General features: G+C 35.9%; 1 protein-coding gene and 1 long non-coding RNA gene across 3 annotated transcripts in view; both read right to left on the bottom strand.

Annotated features, from left to right (window-relative positions):
- The window catches only part of MED13 (mediator complex subunit 13), a 91,887-nt gene that overhangs the window by 31,709 nt on the left and 44,723 nt on the right, over nt 1-15,455 (bottom strand). For both annotated transcript variants that reach the window (XM_084861637.1, XM_084861638.1), the window contains exons 10-11: nt 4,260-4,473; nt 2,910-2,991 (exon numbers count right to left, since the gene is read on the bottom strand). In XM_084861637.1, coding sequence (XP_084717763.1) covers nt 2,910-2,991; nt 4,260-4,473 — 296 coding nt within the window. The remainder of the gene's footprint in view (nt 1-2,909; nt 2,992-4,259; nt 4,474-15,455) is intronic.
- LOC311610468 lies at nt 8,035-15,452 on the bottom strand. The gene is made up of 2 exons (XR_014792961.1): nt 13,403-15,452; nt 8,035-13,147 (listed from the first exon to the last, which is right to left on the bottom strand). It is a non-coding gene; the product is annotated as an uncharacterized lncRNA (long non-coding RNA).

The raw sequence follows: 15,455 nt of genomic DNA, 5'->3' as shown, positions 1-15,455 counted from the left end.
ATTAAAAAAAAAAAAAAAGAACTGCAAATACAAATAGTTGTTAAACTTCTCTTATATTCTCACACAAGAAAAAAAACAATTTGCAGTTTGGTGTATAACCTTCCAAAACATCCTTAGGATGTCAAATGGCTTGAAAAGCCCTAGTTTTCAGAAAAATTAAAGTCATTTTCTGTGTATTCCTGCATGTCAATTATAAAGAATCACTAGATCAATAGTTCCCGAAAGATTAGAGTATGTAAAAATTATCTAGGTTTTTAAAAACCAAGATTTCCAATCTTTACTTTAAAGGATGCTCCAAACTGTAGTATATGGTCCACATTTTGAGAAAGCCATACCATAGGCATAAAAAGGAAATAACACATTCCTTATATCCCAGAATAGGTAAACAGGCCAAAGAACCCAAATTTCATTCCGCTACCTACCATCAACCACTAATTTTTTCCCCTGAAAGATCATCTCTTCCTTATTTCAGTACAGATATTTCTTATTTCTATTTTTGGTCACACAAAGCCTGACTTATTAATTGAGCTTTTAGATTTAAGAGGGACCTTAGGCAATGATCTCATCCAATCTTATTTTACAGGTAAAAACTATTTTTATGCCAAAACCGGTTTGGCTCAGTGGATAGAATGTTGGCCTGCGGACTGAAGGGTCCCGGGTTCAATTCCGGTCAAGGACATATAACTTGGTTGCGGGCACATCCCCAGTAGGGGGTGTGCAAGAGGCAGCTGATTGATGACTCTCTCATCAATGTTTCTAACTATCTCTCTCCCTTCCTCTCTGTAAAAAAACAATAAAATATATTTAAAAAAACAAACAAAAACCTATTTTTATTTGTAAAAAAGGAAAGAAGTTTAAACATAATTTCTCTCATCAGAACTTGCTTCTCCCTGTGCAATATAAACAACGATCCATCATTTTAAGATATCCCATATCATAGGAATCCATCCCTTTCTAAAAATTTTGCAAAAAAGAATAGTAGAAGTCTAACAATTTCATATTAGAGTTGACTCTTGAACAACACGGGTATGAACTGAGCCAGTCCACTTAAAAGCAGACTTTTTTCAGTAAATATGTCGATTATACTAAGCTTACCATAAAGGAATCATATTGCTGCCTTTTCATTACTAATGAATAAATCATTATAGCTATAAATAAATATCAATTTTTTTCACATTATCTTTTCATTTTTAAAAAAATATATATTTTATTGATTTTTTACAGAGAGGGAGGGAGAGAGAGAGAGAGAGATAGAGTCAGAAACATCGATGCGAGAGAGTCATCAATCAGCTGCCTCTTGCACACCCCCTACTGGGGATATGCCCGCAACCAAAGTACATGCCCTTGACCGGAATCGAACCCGGGACCCCCCAGTCCCCAAGCCGACACTCTATCCATTGAGCCAAACCGGTCTCGGCTATCTTTTCATTTTTGATGTCTAGTGCTAGTAATATGCATACTATCTAGTGTTTCATATTGTGTAGGACAGTATGAATGCCAATACTGACAGACCATATAAATACAGTATAATACTGTAAATGTGTTTCCTCTTCCTTATGTTTTTCTTAATTACATTTTCTTTTCTTTTGCTTACTATATTGTAAGAATCTACACTAATAAAAGAGAAACATGCAAAGTGACTGTACCTCTGCTACGCCCACAAACCACGCTCATCAGCCAATCAGAAGTATGCAAATTAACCCAACAAAGCTGGCTGTGGCCACAGAACAGAACGAGCAGGAGGTTTGGGTTTCCCTGGTAATGGAGGAAGCCAAGCTTCCTGCCCACTCTGGCCTCCCCTGGCCTCCACTCAAGCCTACAAAGTCTCAATTATATAAGATAAGTATATCCCAGATACCAGAGCCTCCGAATGATTTGCCAGTGGGCCTACAAACCACCACAGGCCCCTCACCCAGGCCACCCCATGCCCCAAGAGAACTCACACCCTGATCTGGGACACCCTTCAGCTGGCCCCCACCGTGCACCAGGCCTCTATCCCATCTAATAAAAGAGTAATATGCAAACTGACCATCATTCCAACACACAAGATGGCTGCCCCCATGTGGACACAAGATGGCCGCCACAAGATGGCCAGCAGGGGAGGGCAGTTGGGGCGATCAGGCCAGCAGGGGAGGGCAGTTTGGAGGGACCAGGCCTGCAAGGGAGGGCAGTTAGGGGTGACCAGGCCTGCAGGGGAGGGCAGTTGTAGGGGCAATCAGGCTGGCAGGGGAGCAGTTAGGCATTAATCAGGCTGGCAGGAAAGTGATTAGGGGGTGATCAGGCTGGCAGGCAGAAGCAGTTAGGGGCAATCAGGAAGGCAGGCAGGCGAACAGTCGGGTGCCAGCAGTCCTGGATTATGAGACAGTCGGACATTCCTCAAGGGGTGCCAGATTGAAGAGGATACAGGCTGGGCTGAGGGACACACACCCCCGTGCACAAGTTTCGTGCAACGGGCTTCTAGTTTATATACATAAAAGCCTAAGCTCCCACAGCCAACCTCCCACAGTCCATCTGCCTGGGCAGCTGGCTCGATCAGCCCTGATCAGGACTAGGTGAGATGGGCCTCGGTTGGCCCCGATCACCACCCAGGCTGATGGACCCTACACCTGTGCACGAATTTGTGCACCAGGCCTCTAGTATATTATAAAATACATGTTACAAAATATATGTTAACAAATTGTGTATGTAATCAATACCTTTACATACACAATTTGTTAACATATATTTTGTAACATGTCAATAGTTGGCTATTACTAGTTAAATTTTTGAGAAGTCAAGTTATATGAGGATTTTTGACTATGTGGAATCAGAGTATCAGCACCCCAAACCCCACACTCTTCAAGAGTCAACTGTAGTTTGTAGTAACAATCCTGGAATGCAATATTTTGATTCTGAAACAGAAGTTTTACCTTGCTTGATAGAAGGACTAAATAATGACATAGCATCTTCTTCATGTGATAACACTGTTACACTAGATGACCCATCTTCTACCTGCAAACAATATTACATATTAGGCTTAAGTATATCATTTACCAATAACAAAATCAGAAAACACTGTTTCAAGCATTCTGCTAGATATTCTGCAGACATAATTACTAATTCTCACAAGTAACCTACCGGTATATGATAAGTAAGTAGTAGGCCCATCTTACAAACAAAAAAACAGTTATAAAGATAACCCAGGTAAGTATGGCTGATAAGTTGTGGGAACTGTCAAACTCCAAAGCCCATGTTCTGGTGATAAAAGGAAACAACTTGGGGTGGAGTGAACACACAATACAATAAACATATGATGTATTATAGAACTGTACCCCTAAAACCTATATTATTAACTAATGTCACCCTAATAAATTCAATAAAAAGAAATAAAGTAACAAAGTCTATATTTTTTTGTATAGTATCTACATCCTTCCCAGCCACTACTGTTTTCATATTTACAAAAAGACAAAATTTCAAGTACCTAGAACATAGTAAACATGTTATTGTATTAAACATATAACTGAATTCTTTTCATAATTTTCATAGTTTGTATTTAAGGCAAAAGACATATATAGCAGAGTTAGCTTGTGCTTTAGAGATCCTCAAATATTTGATATTTAACCTTTTAACCAAATAAATATATCTATGTCCTATACTTTATTAATATAACATTTTACTTTTAGGGACACTAAAAGTTCCTGGCTCACATATTTAAAAATATGTATTTTATAAACTCAGTGGTATATATTCTATTGTATTTTTGAAAACTGATGAATTCACTGATGGCATATTTTAACTTGGTATTAAAATAGTTTATCTACCTCAGGGGTCTTCAAACTACGGCCCGCGGGCCACATGCGGCCCGCAGAGGAGTCTGATCTGGCCCGCCAGGTTTTTTGGGCAGTGAGCGCAGCCGAGGTGTTACAGTAGGAATTAGTAGTTCATATAGTCCGGCCCTCCAGCTCTCTGAGGGACCGTGATCTGGCCCCCACTTTAAAAAGTTTGAGGACCCCTGAACCTAAATGTCTTCATTTCAGTAAGTTAATGTTCTTTTTCTCCAATCCAAAAACTTTTATAGCAAACAAAAAAGATCTTTTCATGACATAAATCAGCTATAATTTAAAATAGGTGCCTGACTAAGCTATTTTAAAAAATGTTTTTCTAAGTTAAAATGATGAATCTATTCTATTTTAAAAGAAAAAAAAAATGAAAGGTATGGTACTATATGCAGTGCTACAAGTCATCAGAGACCCTTTGGTATATACTTTGATTTCTCTTACCTTTTGTTTTTTCCCAGCTTCTCTCTCATTATTTTGTCTATCTTTCTTATCAGGAAAAAGAAATTCCTCATCTCCTTCAACAAATGCATATGGATCAATTTTAGGTTCTTTTTCTGCATCAGATACTATTGCTGAAAGATACTGATTTTTAATTTGATATCGCTGTACTAATTCATCAGAAACTTTTAAAGGTTTCTTACATTGCACCATTAACCTGCATTAAAAAAAAATAGAAAATTAATTATATTTATTCTCCATAAAAGCACAAAAAAACTTACAAAACAACTTCACTATTATAAAGTTTTTACAGTTAGAGGTGATCTAACCTGCAAGCCCTCCTTTTGCAAATGAAGAAATTGAGGCCATAGAAAGGTTATGTTATCTACTGACATCTCATATTTAGCAATAAAGAAATGGAGCTAAAATTAAAGTCTCCTATCCTTATGTTGTTTTCACCAAAATATGTTTTTGGCAATCCACTCGGTTCCCAAGTTCTCAAGCACATTAACCTGACCAAATCCATTCACTTAAAGGAACTTTTAAATATAACCTATTCCAGGACAGACCCTCTCAAATTATGGGGTATATCATGAGACAAAACTTCACTTACACAATTCACACATTTACACAATGAAAAAGTGATTATCCTTTACCTATTGCCATAGTAGATCTATTTTAAGTTAAAAAATGGTAAAGGCCTGATTTGTGTCTCATGAAAATAACATTGTTAGATTGTTAATTCTGTCAGGATGTTTTACAACAGCAGGTGAAGAAGTTCCAGAGCAAGTACTTCAGAGGTGTTTTCCTAATCACGTTGGGAAAATTAGTTTTTATAGCTTCAGTCTTCTGGTTCCGCGTGGAGACAGATAAGCATACTTTTCTGCACTCTCCTAAAACCACCAATAAAATGACGAAGGATGACAGAACGACAGTGAAGTTGGAAAGATGAGAACTAGTGGAAAAGAACAGAATTGAGAAAACTAAACTCTAAGGCTAAGAGAGGGAAGGTACAACAAGCTGACCTGCACCACAGAACACTGAAAGGCTGAACACCAGGGTGCTTGGTGAGTGTGAATACAGAATGATTCATTTTTGGCTTGTTCAGACCCTTTTAGACTCCCAAATTCATGTTCTCTATGGCTTGCACAGCTGAGATTCCCATGCTGCCAGAACGGTGGCAGCCAGGCTTCTAAAGTCAAAACATGCTCAAAATCCTGCAATGACTGTTTTCCTCCGAGTAAAAACCAAAATCCCTATAAAATCCTACATGATCTTTGTCCTTTTTTTCTAACTTCATCTTCTATTCTACTCCCTCTCTCACTCATTCTGTTTCCATTGGCTTCCTTGATGTTCCTTAAATAAGACACACTCCTGGCTATTCTCTTTGTTTGGAACGTTCTTCCTCCAAATATCCACCTGGCCAACTACACCTTCCTTCAAGCCTTTGTTGAAATACCACTTTTTCGAGGAGACCTTATTTAAACCTGCAATATGTCCAACTGCCTCAACACTCATCCCCCTTAGCCTGCTCCTTTTTCCCTCCATGGCACTTACTTTTAACATACTATAATTTACTTAGGTTTATAGTTGACTGTCACTCCCTCAAGAATATAAGCTTCTAAATCCCGGGGAGCTTTCTTTGTCCACTTAATTATCGCAAATGCCTGGCATGTAATAGGTGCTCAATAAGTATTTGCTAAATAAACATATGAATTCTAGAAGCCACAGCAGAAGTTGTGTTTGCATTAATAATTCTAAATTTTGAAGTAAAGCCATCTTTATTCGTTAGAAAGTGATATTGCTGCCACTGCCTATCTGTCCTGAGCATTAAGATAAAAAAAAAAAAAAATGGCCGAAACCGGTTTGGCTCAGTGGACAGAGCATCAGCCTGCAGACTGAAAGGTTCCAGGTTCGATTCTGGTCAAGGGCATGTACCTTGGTTGCGGGCACATCCCCAGTAGGGGGTGTGCAGGAGGCAGCTGATCGATGTTTCTCTCTCATCGATGTTTCTAACTCTCTATAAAAAATCAATAAAATATATTTTTTTAAAAGATAAAAAAAAATTGTTGAGAGGTAAGATTTGAGAGCCATGAAGGTATTTTCTAGCTTACAAATTCTTCGACATGAGTTATCACATTTTACTAACTTATTCATCAATGTCCAGCACTATAAACACTCTATATACTATAAACTAAGGTTAAAATAGAGCCATCAATAGAATAACTCATAACATGATATTTGATAGATCATTTAAAAAATATCATTGTTATTTCCAATATGCCCCTGATTTCCTCCCACAAATTCCAAGTCATTAAAAATTTAGGAAGTGCCCGGCTAGCTCAGTCTGTAGAGCATTAGACTCTTAAAAATTTTCTTCCATGGCAACTGTCATGGCAGATAAGCTTTACAATTAATCATTAGAATAGTTCTATTCTATAAATGAATGTTTATTTCTTAAGAGTCACTTTGTACTTCACTGTATTAGATCCTAAAATATTGTATGCTGAATTATCTATCAGATACTAACATAAAACTTTTCAAGACAGTATTTCTAATAGACATGTATTTTCTTATTTAATACTTAAAAGACCTCATATGATAGGAAATACAGTGTATGCTCCCTGACTTTGATGTAGAAATTATGGAAATGGTTTGCTAAAAAAAAGAAAAAGAAAAAAAGAAAGAAAAAATGGTTTGCTAAGGTCACAGAGTTAGGACTGGAAAGATTTTAAGTAGGCATACTCAAATAACTATTCATAGGGAAAAAGTATAAAACCACCCCTCCACCATCACCACCACCACCACCCTGAAAGACACTACTATTCTGTCCAAAGGTAAAATAATATTTCATAATAAGTGCCCTCTGGCAGAAGCATTAAAACCTGCCACACTGTTTACATAGGTAGTTGTTAAACTAGTGTGCAGTGATATTAAAAGGACCAATCCTACTGCACAGGGCTCTACTAAAAATAAAAATGAGTAAACCAAATGCAATACCTAAAGACATCTTTTTCTTATTTTATTGAATTGGTTCTCATAGACAGTGGGATATGCAAAGAATTTAAATGTAACCAGTAATATCAAGAGTATCAAATCACAATAGGTTTAAAATATAAATTATTTACATTACATAGCCTTCTATATTTAATAATAGATATAAAAATTGTGATTTTTAAGAGATGCCCGATTAAAAAATCAAGTTATCATTTAGTCAGTATCCAATTATATAGTATACATATATTTCTGTGAACACCTCTCCTTTTCTAAAAGAAATTTTCACATATAGCCAAATATAAAACTACAGGTATAATTTCAATCAAACATATAGCTAAATACAGCCAATCTGGAAGAGGATTAAGTACAGCCATGAACAAATGAAATTAATTTTATATTGTTCATTAATTTTATCTCCTTCCTTCTACTAAGACAACAGTAACACACTATCCTAAAATGTAGAGAATTTAGCATGGCTTATAGCAGCACATGTTTTTATGTCTTATTCAATAAAAATTCTTCTGGACAAGATATGACAATATTTTAGAATTAATAATTATAGAAGGAAATAAGCCACAGAAGAAAATGTTCAGGCACAAATTAATTTATAATAAATCTCAAAAGTCCTTTTTTTTTTTTTAGTGGTACCTTTTCCAGTACCATCTCCAATATTCAGAATCAATTCTTTATCTGAATCAAGCTACCTGTTAAAAACATAGCTTTAATGCATTAAGATATTAAATTAGGAAGACTTAATTAAAAGAAAAGATTTAGACTACAGTAAATCAAAACAAGTTTATTTCATCATTGACTTCTATGAAACAAAATAATTAGAAACTATCTTTTAGCAATCAAATAATGCATTCTATAATTATACACATACAATATAAATCTAGTGTATCACTAATACAACATAGGAGCTAGTTCTATTGATGAACATTATGGTTAAGATATCCTGATGCAGCCTTACTACCAAACAAGACATGGTAAAAACTAAGCCCAAGTACAGTTCTTTCTTTGTTCAGGGTTTAGAAAGGTTTCCCTCTGAATCAGATTAGTAGACTACTTACAGTCAGCAGCAATTCAACTAAAACTAGTACTAAACCCTTGAAGAGATACTAAAAAAACAACTATTTTTTTTTGTGTGTGTGTGTGTGCAGAAATTATGTTATCTTTAAAACTTATAAGGTCTTAAGCCACTATTCTGGAATAGATGCTATCATTAACTAGTAGAGAAACTCTAAGTCTCATTTTTCATGATATACCAAACTACTAAGCAGTATCCTATAGGCTATCCAGACAAAACTGCATAATACTTCTGAATTTCCATAAGTGGAATTAAATTATTCCCACTCTAGCTCTGTATTACTACTGTATTTTATTGATTTTCTACAGAGAGGAAGAGGGATAGACAGTTAGAAACATCAGTGGGAGAGAAACATCGACCAGCTGCCTCCTGCATACCCCCCACTGGGGATGTGCCCACAACCAAGGTACATGCCCTTTACCGGAATCGAACCTGACACCCTTCAGTCCACAGACTGACGCCCTATCCACTGAGCCAAAAAGGTTTCGGCTACTACTGTTATTTTATATATACCTCTATCAAATAACTTAATATTACTGTCCATTATACTACAATTTCATTTACAGCCAGGACTAAATTTATTTTATACCCCAACTGTGCTTTATAGCATCTTGCATATTAGAGAAACTTCAGTTTTTCAAATATATATCTTTGAGGAATATAACTTTAAAAGGGAAGATAATCTTTCTAAAAAGAAAGAGTGTAAGAGTTGCAACAACTCTCTAACTTCATTAAAATTAACTGCTATACATTTAAATACACTTTCAAAACTCAAAATATAGAAGGATAATAGAAATTTATAATAATATGAATATTCAAAGTTTATTTATAAAATAAACTGGGCTTCTGAATAGATAACTCTATGACTAGAAAAGAGATATTACATCAATGGAATGCTTCTATAAAGAATTTAAGATTATTTAAATGCCATCAAGAAAGCATCATAATTCATAGATTTTTAATGACAAATATCCAATTTTATCATCTGGCTTTGCTATATCTATAAGGAGATGCTGATTCTCATAAAATCCTATCTCGAACAGCCACCTGAAATAGTTATTCCAACATGACACTTTTAAATTTTATTTATTTTTAAATATTTTTTATTGATTTTAGAGATAAAGGGAGAGAGAAACATCGATTGGCTGCCTCCTGCACACCCCCTACTAGGGATGGAGCCCACAACCTGGCATGTGCCCTGACCAGGAGTCGAACCGAGCGACCTTCTGGTGCATGGGACAATTGTCAACCAACTGAACCACACCAGCCAGGGCCCAAAAAGATACTTTTAACTATGGAGAAAAGCTTTTGTTTTAACATAATACAAGCACTGAAGACCATATCAGTATTTTACTGTGGTTTGTGGGAAGGGGAAGACAGATCAAAATGGGGAATCTCTGTAGTGAAACTAATCAATAAACATTTTTGGTCTACCTTATTTAATAACTTATTCTAGAGTTCATAGTTCTCTAATAAGTTATTCATGACATTGAAGCACCTCAATACTATTTTTTAAAATATATATTTTATTGATATTTTTACAGAGAGGAAGGAAGAGGAATAGAAAGTTAGAAACAACGATGAGAGAGAAACATCGATCAGCTGCCTCCTGCACACCTCCTACTGGGGATGTGCCGACAACCAAGGTACATGCCCTTGACAGGAATCGAACCTGGGACCTTTCAGTCAGCAGGCCGACGCTCTATCCACTGAGCCAAACCAGTTAGGGCTGCACCTCAATACTATTAACATTTAGGCTAGATAATTCTTTGTTGTGGGGGACTCTCATACACTGCAGATTACTTAGCAACAGCATTGGCCCCTACTACCAGATGCCAGTGATACACCCCCAATGTGACAACCAAAAATGTTCCCAGACATTGCCAAATGTCACCTGGGGTATGAGTGGGTGGGGATAAGAAATTATCCCAACTGAGAACTACTTCCATAGAATAACTTTAGGAAAACGGCAGATTCATTCAGATAATTAAAACATAAAATAAAAAACTTCTGCCTTGGCCGAGTAGCTCAGTTGGTTAGAGTTGCACATGCTGATACACCTAGGTTGCGGGTTCAATCTGGTCAGGGAACATACATGAGTCAATCAATGAATGCATAAATAAGTAGAATAACAAATCGATGTTTCTCTCTCTCCCTCTCCCATTCCCTCTCTATCTAAAAATCAGAAAGTAGAAAATGTTGAAAAAAAACAAAACAAAAAAATTCTAACTGACCAAGTATAGAATATTATATTCAATAAATGTTTCTAAGTTCATATAGCAGCTAAGCTTCTGATAGTTGATTTCTTGTGATATTTACCATATTCTAATCTGCTACAATACAAAAACAAGGATTCTATCTAAAAGTGAATCGTGGCATAATACATATTTTAGTAGTATAACCAAAGCAATACTCACATGAGACATAGAATTTAAAAAAACCTTTTATTCAATCTTTTCTTTCTTTTTATGAGGCAGAAAAAAAATGGTAACTACGAACAAGTAGAAGCCATGTTTTTCTCTTAATTTATACCATTCTATTCTGCGAGCTACTGTTCTACATTACGCTTCTCATTCTTATTCAGTGAGAAAAATGCCAAGTAATTTCAAAACAGATTCTAAGGTTAAGCTGTATTAACTTCTCAGAGACCTTCATTTCACTTATAGATGCCCATGCATACAAGCAGCCAATACACTTATTTGGCTAATACAGTATGGATAGAATTCCTAGAATTTATAACTATAATGTGCCCTCACTCTTTAAAGTTTTTAAAGCTGAAAATATTCATGCCACTACATTTTAACATATACTAAGTAATATAACCTAGAAGAAAAAGAAATTTTAAAATCTTAAAGTAATCGATGGCCATACTGTCATTTCACTCATCCAACTTTTGTTGATTGTCTACTAGGTACCTAAGACTGCTCTAGAGTGTGTGCATTTATTAGGCTGGAGAAACACACACTAAAGCAGACACAACCCTTGCCCTCACAGAGCTTACATTCTAATAGGGAAAAGACCATCAGAAAATGCGTAATGTAATTTCAGATAATGCTACATATAGGGAGATAATGAAAACAGTATACAGGATAGGCAATGATCTGGGGAGCAAGCAGAGGTCATAGTTTAGATAGAATGTCAGGGAAATACCTCCTGAAAAGGTGACTTTTGAGTAGGACTTAATAAGAAAGCTGCCCCCGACCCCCCAAGTCTATAATGCAATTCTGAAGGCCATAAGAAATGAGCTTGGCTTTTGAAAGGAGTGGCAAGAAAGCTCGTGCGCCTAAATCAGAAAGCAAATAGGAGAGTAGTAAAAATGAAGAACTAGCTAAGCAGGACACAGTGTAGAATCTTACAAACGAGGAAAAAGAGTTTGGGTTTTATTCCACATATAAAGGGAAACTACTGAAAGGTTTTAAACAAATGAGTAATGTAATACTTAACTTACAATGATCACTCTGCTGTGTACAAAATAAATGTAAAGAAGTACAGAAATAAGAAGACAAACAGTTTTAGACAAGAGTTGAGGCTAGCTTAGACTTTTATATTCATCCAGCACAGATAATTTAAGAACTTTTCAGGCTTGTTTCCAAGCCATCATTTGGTTTCATGAGACCTGTTGACTAACTACTAAAATTAAATAAGCTGGGGGGGGGGGGGGGGAGAAGGCAATGATAAGATATGTACACATATAATATCTTAATTTTAAAAAATGGGGGGAAAAAGAAAGATTGATCTTAAAAACAAACAAACAAATAAATAAAATAAGCTAGCTGTCTTCCATGATCATAAGGGTATCCTGAAGCCCCTCAATTTCAAATACAGATTAATTTTAACTTTTAAAAAATTATACTAGAGCCGAAACCGGTTTGACTCAATGGATAGAGCGTCGGCTTGGGGACTGAAAGGTCCTGAGTTCGATTCCGGTCAAGGGCATGTACCATGGTTGCGGGCATATCCCCAGTAGGGGGTGTGCAAGAGGCAACTGATCGATGACTCTCATCGATGTTTCTAACTCTCTATCCCTCTCTCTTCCTCTCTTTACAAAATCAACAAAATATATTTTAAAAAAATTATACTAGAAAAAATTTAAGATTCAAAGTGCTAGATGAAAAACACAAACAAAAAAGAAAAAAAAAAAGTGACAGAGAAAGCACACTACTAAAATAATAATCAAGATATTTTTTTCTAGCAGTAGGGATAAATGAGAGAGACTATAAGTGGACCAAACATTTTACTTAGTTTCAGTGAAGCTCAAAAATTAATATAACACAGCAGAGAAAGTTTACGCCCTAGAATGTATAAGAGGATATCAGCAAACTATATAAACAGGAGAGACAAACTGTTCAGATAACCAGAGAAAATCTGGATTTATATCTCTAGACAGAAATGAAAACTAAGAGCTGAAAATGGAATAAGAAAGGTTCATTTTATGAGAAAAATGAGCTCAGCTGGCATGGCTCAGTGGCTGAGCATTAATCTATGAACCATGATGTTGCAGCTCAATTCCGGATCAGGCACATGGGTTGTAGGCTCAATCCCCAGTATGAGGCATGCAGGAGGCAGCTGATCAATGATTCTCTGTCATCATTGATGTTTTTATCTCCCTCTCCCTTCCTCTCTGAAATTCTTAAAAAAAGAAGAAAAGTGAATAAACTACGTGGTGAAAATCTAAGATCTGGCATCCTCTTCATTCTGGAATTTTAGGTACAAGGCCTCACATCCCTTAATCCATTATCATAAAGCAAAGTACCTGAAACTGATACATAGTATTCACTAAAATACTCATTGAATGAATAAGCAAGGCCTAGCCGAAGCCGGTTTGGCTCAGTGGTAGAGCGTCGGTCTGCGGACTGAAAGGTCCCAGGTTCGATTCCGGGCAAGGGCATGTACCTTGGTTGCGGGCACATCCCCAGTAGGGGGTGTGCAAGAGGCAGCTGGTCGATGTTTCTCTCTCATTGACGTTTCTGGCTCTCTGTCTCTCTCCCTTCCTCTCTGTGAAAAATCAATAAAATATATTTAAAAAAAAAAAAAAAAAAAAAAAAAAAAGAATAAGCAAGGCCTGCCAATTAACAAGACTCTGCATATATACACAAAATTTCTGATCAGCATCTCTATGCCCTCATTCTAAAATGTGAAGAAACAGCCGAAGCCAGTTTGGCTCAGTGGTAGAGTGTCAGTCTGCAGACTGAAAGGTCCCAGGTTCGATTCCGGTCAAGGGCATGTACATTGGTTGCAGGCACATCCCCGGTAGGGGGTGTGCAAGAGGCAGCTGGTCGATGTTTCTCTCTCATTGATGTTTCTAGCTATCTCTTTCCCTTCCTCTCTGTAAAAAATCAATTAAAAAAAAATGTGAAAAAACAATAAACATAAGAAATATGGCAGCAATAATAAAGAAGACGACCAAAATAAGGCAGGTAATTCTAACAGGGGGAAAATTACAGGACATTAAACAAGAAAAGGATGCTATTAACAAAAAAGTTTACAGGGGTGGAGTGGGGAGGGAGGAACACATGAAAAATAAATATTACAACTTCAAGAAAGAGCTAGGAGAAATCCCCTCAAAATACAGAGGGGGAAAAAGCTAGAAAATGAGAGAGAAAATACAGAAATTATTCAATATCTGGATTATAAAGGTTCCACAGAAAGTGGGGAGGGGAGGAAAATTGAGAGAATATCCAAGAAAAAGAGACCTTTCCAGTGGCAAGACTAAAAAAAGAAGACTTCAAATTGAACCAACCCTCCTCAAATGCCCAGTATAAGAACTAAACAAAAGATCACTATACCTACACATATTCTTGAGCAATTTCAAAAAATCTACAGATAAAAATCCAAAAGACTTGCCGAAACCGGTTTGGCTCAGTGGATAGAGCGTCGGTCTGCGGACTGAAAGGTCTCAGGTTCGATTCCGGTCGAGGGCATGTACATTGGTTGTGGGCACATCCCCAGTAGGGGGTGTGCAGGAGGCAGCTGGTAGATGTTTCTCTCTCATTGACATTTCTAGCTCTCTATCTCTCTTCCTTCCTCTCTGTGGAAAATCAATAAAATATATATTTTTTAAAATAATAAATAAATAAAATTTAAAAAAAATTAAAATCCAAAAGACTTATGGGACAGACGAGTGTAATTAGAACAACTAAAAGTCTACTTCTGCCCAAAATATGTCAGATACAAAGTGGACAAAGAAGGCTAATCATAGAATGGAAGAAGACAGCTGTAGCACATCAAACTAATATTATAAGACTAATAGCCAGAATATGCGAAGAATACATCAGTGGAATGGACTAAGAAATATGAGGTACAGGTAATTCACAGAAGGGGAAACCTAAATATCAAGTAAACATTTTAAATAATGCTTAACTTCACTAGAAATCTGGAAAACACATATTAAAATAATAAGATGTCATTCTGAATACAGATTAGCCAAATTATAAGTTTCATAATACCAAATACTGAGGGAAATGAAAAAATAGCCATTCTCATATTCTGCTGGTTGAAGAGAGTGTAAACTGTATAATTTGAAAAAGCAATCGGGCAACAATTCTTAAATATGGAAATATTTCAAGGCCCAGCAATTTCACTTTAAAATGTATTCCTAGTGAAATTTTATACAAGCGTACAAGGAAATGTATACATAAAGTTCTCTGCTACATCCTTTGTAATTCTGAAAATAACCAACATATCCATCTTGAAGAGAGTAGATAGCAAATTCAAAACAAATAAATACTATAGAGCAATTAAAATGAATTAAATAGAGCTACATGTATAAAAACATATAGAAATAAAACTACCAAATTCAGGAAATGGAAGGAAGAATGGAGGAAGAAAGACAGTACGTAAGAATTCTAATTATATGAAAAATTCTTAAGCTGGTTGATCTAACAACTTAAATCTTTAAGTTGATTGATAAAAAAATGTTAATATTTTCTCCACTTTTTTGTGATTAAAAGATTTTATAATAAAGAGGTTCCCTTTGGACAGAACATAGTAAAAAAAAATACTCAAAGAATTTATTATTGAAAATCCTACCCTGAAACCAATTCTGGAGTCCTAATATTAAGAACTTACATAATTTTTCCACCCATAGATTATAATAGTGACTATTAAAAAAAAAT

Source organism: Pipistrellus hanaki (assembly GCF_964339955.1).
Source record: "Pipistrellus hanaki genome assembly, chromosome: 16".
In the NCBI taxonomy this organism is placed as follows: Eukaryota; Metazoa; Chordata; class Mammalia; order Chiroptera; family Vespertilionidae; genus Pipistrellus; species Pipistrellus hanaki.
Note: the sequence above shows the minus strand (reverse complement) of the source record. Positions and strands in the feature narration are given on the sequence as shown.